At 31.1% G+C, this 3311-nt stretch overlaps 1 protein-coding gene across 1 annotated transcript in view; it reads left to right on the forward strand.

Annotated features, from left to right (window-relative positions):
- LOC106459199 (protein O-mannosyl-transferase 2-like) overlaps nt 1–3311 on the forward strand; it is a 72648-nt gene that overhangs the window by 15521 nt on the left and 53816 nt on the right. The window contains exon 4 of the mRNA XM_022385633.1: nt 2349–2453. Coding sequence (XP_022241341.1) covers nt 2349–2453 — 105 coding nt within the window. The remainder of the gene's footprint in view (nt 1–2348; nt 2454–3311) is intronic.

Here is a 3311-nt window from a genome sequence, read left to right on the forward strand (position 1 = left end):
GGTTGCTGTGATTGGTGTGCTATAAACTTCTTAAGCTATAACTGTGATTAATGTTTATTAATCAGGAACTTCAGATATATTGATCAGAAACGTTTATAAATTTCGAACGTTACAAATCATTCAACTTCAGTGGATTCACATCAGACATTAGTACTTTTACGAAAACAATTCCTAACATTACTGGTAGGAAAAATCAGCATGTGATCAGTGAAGACCACAGAGCTAGCTAGCTCCCTGTGTAGTGAATTGTACCTATGTCAACGTGAAATTAACTCACTCATTGTCAACCCTCGATAAGATATCAAGGAAGTTCCAGACTAGAAAGAAGACTATATTTCCTGTAAGTTTGTGAAACTTTTGTATATAAATCATTGTTTGTAATAACTATTTGGAATAACCATTATTGTAAATTGTATTATTGTGTGTATATTAAAACATATTTGTATAAAACAAAGAAAACTAGTGTGTATCAATCTTGTTGGCAAATAATCATAAATTAGGACATATATCAGCATTTATTTAACTACTAAATCTAAATCAGTTTTAGGCTATTAGAAATTGTAATACGTAACAGTACTATAGGATCAGTGGAACATCAAAAGTGGCCTTCTGGATTTCTCAGTTTCCCTTCCTCATTCCTCCATATAGTTTTTGCCTGGTGGTTGGACAGAGACAACACGATAGTGGGTGTACCTCTTCTTCCTCCCTTTACAGATATTTCACTATTGGGCTGGAGAGCATACTGCTATGCCAAGGAGATATCAGGCCATTGCTCTCAAGGAGAATCCGGTCTTCATATCAGTCTTTTAGAGCACCTTGCTGTACGTTGAAAGATGGTTCAATTTCTGTCAGCCCTGAGGGACACGATAGTAATGATTCATTCCAACAGCTCGACGATTGTCTGTTATATCTCTTGTATCACTTGGCAAGGGGTACTCGGTCTAGGTCCTTGTGTTTTAACACATTAGATCTCTGCTTCTGGGCTCACAGCTATCAAATTCGTTTGCTGGCTTGTCATATCCTGGGTGCTCTCAATCTTGTTGTGGATCATCTGATCCTTACCAATTCTGAGTCAGTTGTTCAATGCTGGTCAAAGCAGTGATGCTATGAAGGAATTTTCACGGGAAGTTCCTGTTACTGGTCGAGGCTTGACCTAGTTATTCAAGTCTCTAAGCAAAGAAATAAATATTGCCTTCTTTCAGTTTACTTTAAAACTGTGGGAAGGTTTGAAATAAACAGTTTTGCACAAACTAATTTATTAGTTGGTAAGTTACGCATTTGATTTTTTACCTTCAGAAAGTATGTTGGTAACACACAGCATAAGCTACATTTATGCTGACTAACAAACCAATTCCTTTACTTGGCAAACCACTTTGTCATTGCTTATAAATGCTATAAGGTTTATGTTAACATTCCTCATGTGGATAGTAGTGATTAATGCTGTATGGTTGTGAGATTTTAAAAATTAATTATTTTATAGGTAATTTCAACCAGTAAGTAAAAGTGTTTTCTTTAACATTGAAAAATATGTGAAGAACAGTTTTACCATTTACACTTGATTTTTATTGGTATGATACACAAAATACTGTTACATACTTCTACATAATTTACATATTTTGTACTGTGGTAGTAATCCATACAAAAGAAGCACTAAATTCCCTATTTTTAAAATATTAATGTACTTTAAAGTTTTAGTACAAGTTTTAAAAAGATTGAAATAAAAATAATCTAAATAAGAAGAAATCCTTTGATAACTGATTTAATTAATTGTATTAAAATTGATATACTCTTGTCTTTAAATTATTGTAAATGAATTAAAGAGAGTATGGTATGAAGTGTTTGTGTCAAATGGTAGATAGCCATTTGGATGAGGAAGAAGGAGAATAATGAAGCTAAGTGTAAAAATCAAGAAGTAATCCAAAATATGAACAGAAAAACTTAAAAGATGCAATTTGTAGATGATATACTAATTGATATTGTCAGTGGAAGTGATTAGATCCAAATGAGTACACTCTGAAAGAACTGAAATCCTAAAAAATAAAGTATATTGGTTGACTTAAGAGTTATTAAAAGATGAAAGATAAAATATTTTAATATCCTCATGTAATAACTGTCACATTATTGTAGATTAAAAAGCAGCTCAAGATCATGTTATTAGTGTTGGTAGTGGATGTGAATAGATGTAGTGAAGAATTATTTAAAGAACAAATATCTCAAACAGTTGATTAATAAAATTACAAAGGAATAATAAAAAAGATATTTTTTTCCAAATATTGAGCATGATATTTTAATGTTTTTATATTTTTGTTTCATGTAACAGTTTATTTATAGAGTTTTTGTTTTTCTAGATTCTTATAGGAATGTCTGGAAAGCTAACTGGTTATAATGGAACTTTTCCATTTAATAAACCAGGAGATAAATATGGTGAACATAACTACATTGGTATGAGATTGGTAAGGCTAATTTATGTACATGGCCTTTAAAAATAAAGTGGTAACATAATTCAACAGGGTATGAAACAAGTTGTTATATTACAGTTATTGAGTCCCAGTTTAATTGAAAACCTAGATACAGAATAAATAATTACATTATACTTCCCACTTGTATTTTGAACATAATTGTTCTTTAGAATTATGGTTTGATATTTATGGGTACCGCTAAAGTATTTTTTCCCTAAATATTTTTTTGTTAGAGCTCAGTCATTATAAGTTAGAAATTTCTCTTATTTTAATTATGATGTCCATGTAAGAAAATGTGTTAATAGAAAAGTGTGAAAGATTATAGAAAAAAATAAATATTCAAATAAGCTGTTTCTGTTAAGAAACTGTTGCATCTCATCAGTGTCTATATTAAACTTGTATGAAGAATATATAAGCCAAGTAGACTGAATGTTTTACAAACAGTAGTTTACTTCAGTTGCTAAATTTGATCCTTCTTAAGGGTCCAGGTGATTTTGGCTGTTAGAAGAATACTTGGGTGGGAACAAAGAGCCATTTTATTTGTGCAAGCTTAAAGAACTGACTCTTAAAAGCTTTTCCCTGAGTACATCTTAGAACAATAGGAACACTGAATTTCATTTATTATCCTGTGCAATCCATATGGTAGTGATGTTTGAGTGTAGAATTATTTGAATAATTAGAAAACAAATAATGAGTCAATCTTGGGCATTCACCAGTAATGGCTCCTACATGGTTTTAAAAGCAGGGTATAAGTCATGTTAATTCATAATGAAGTATTCTGTTACATCATTTCACTCTTAAATGTAAAAAGTCTGATTTCTTATCAGTTCCTGTGAATGAGTAAAAAAGTCA

This window comes from Limulus polyphemus, unplaced genomic scaffold (assembly GCF_000517525.1).
Source record: "Limulus polyphemus unplaced genomic scaffold, Limulus_polyphemus-2.1.2 Scaffold574, whole genome shotgun sequence".
Taxonomy (NCBI): Eukaryota; Metazoa; Arthropoda; class Merostomata; order Xiphosura; family Limulidae; genus Limulus; species Limulus polyphemus.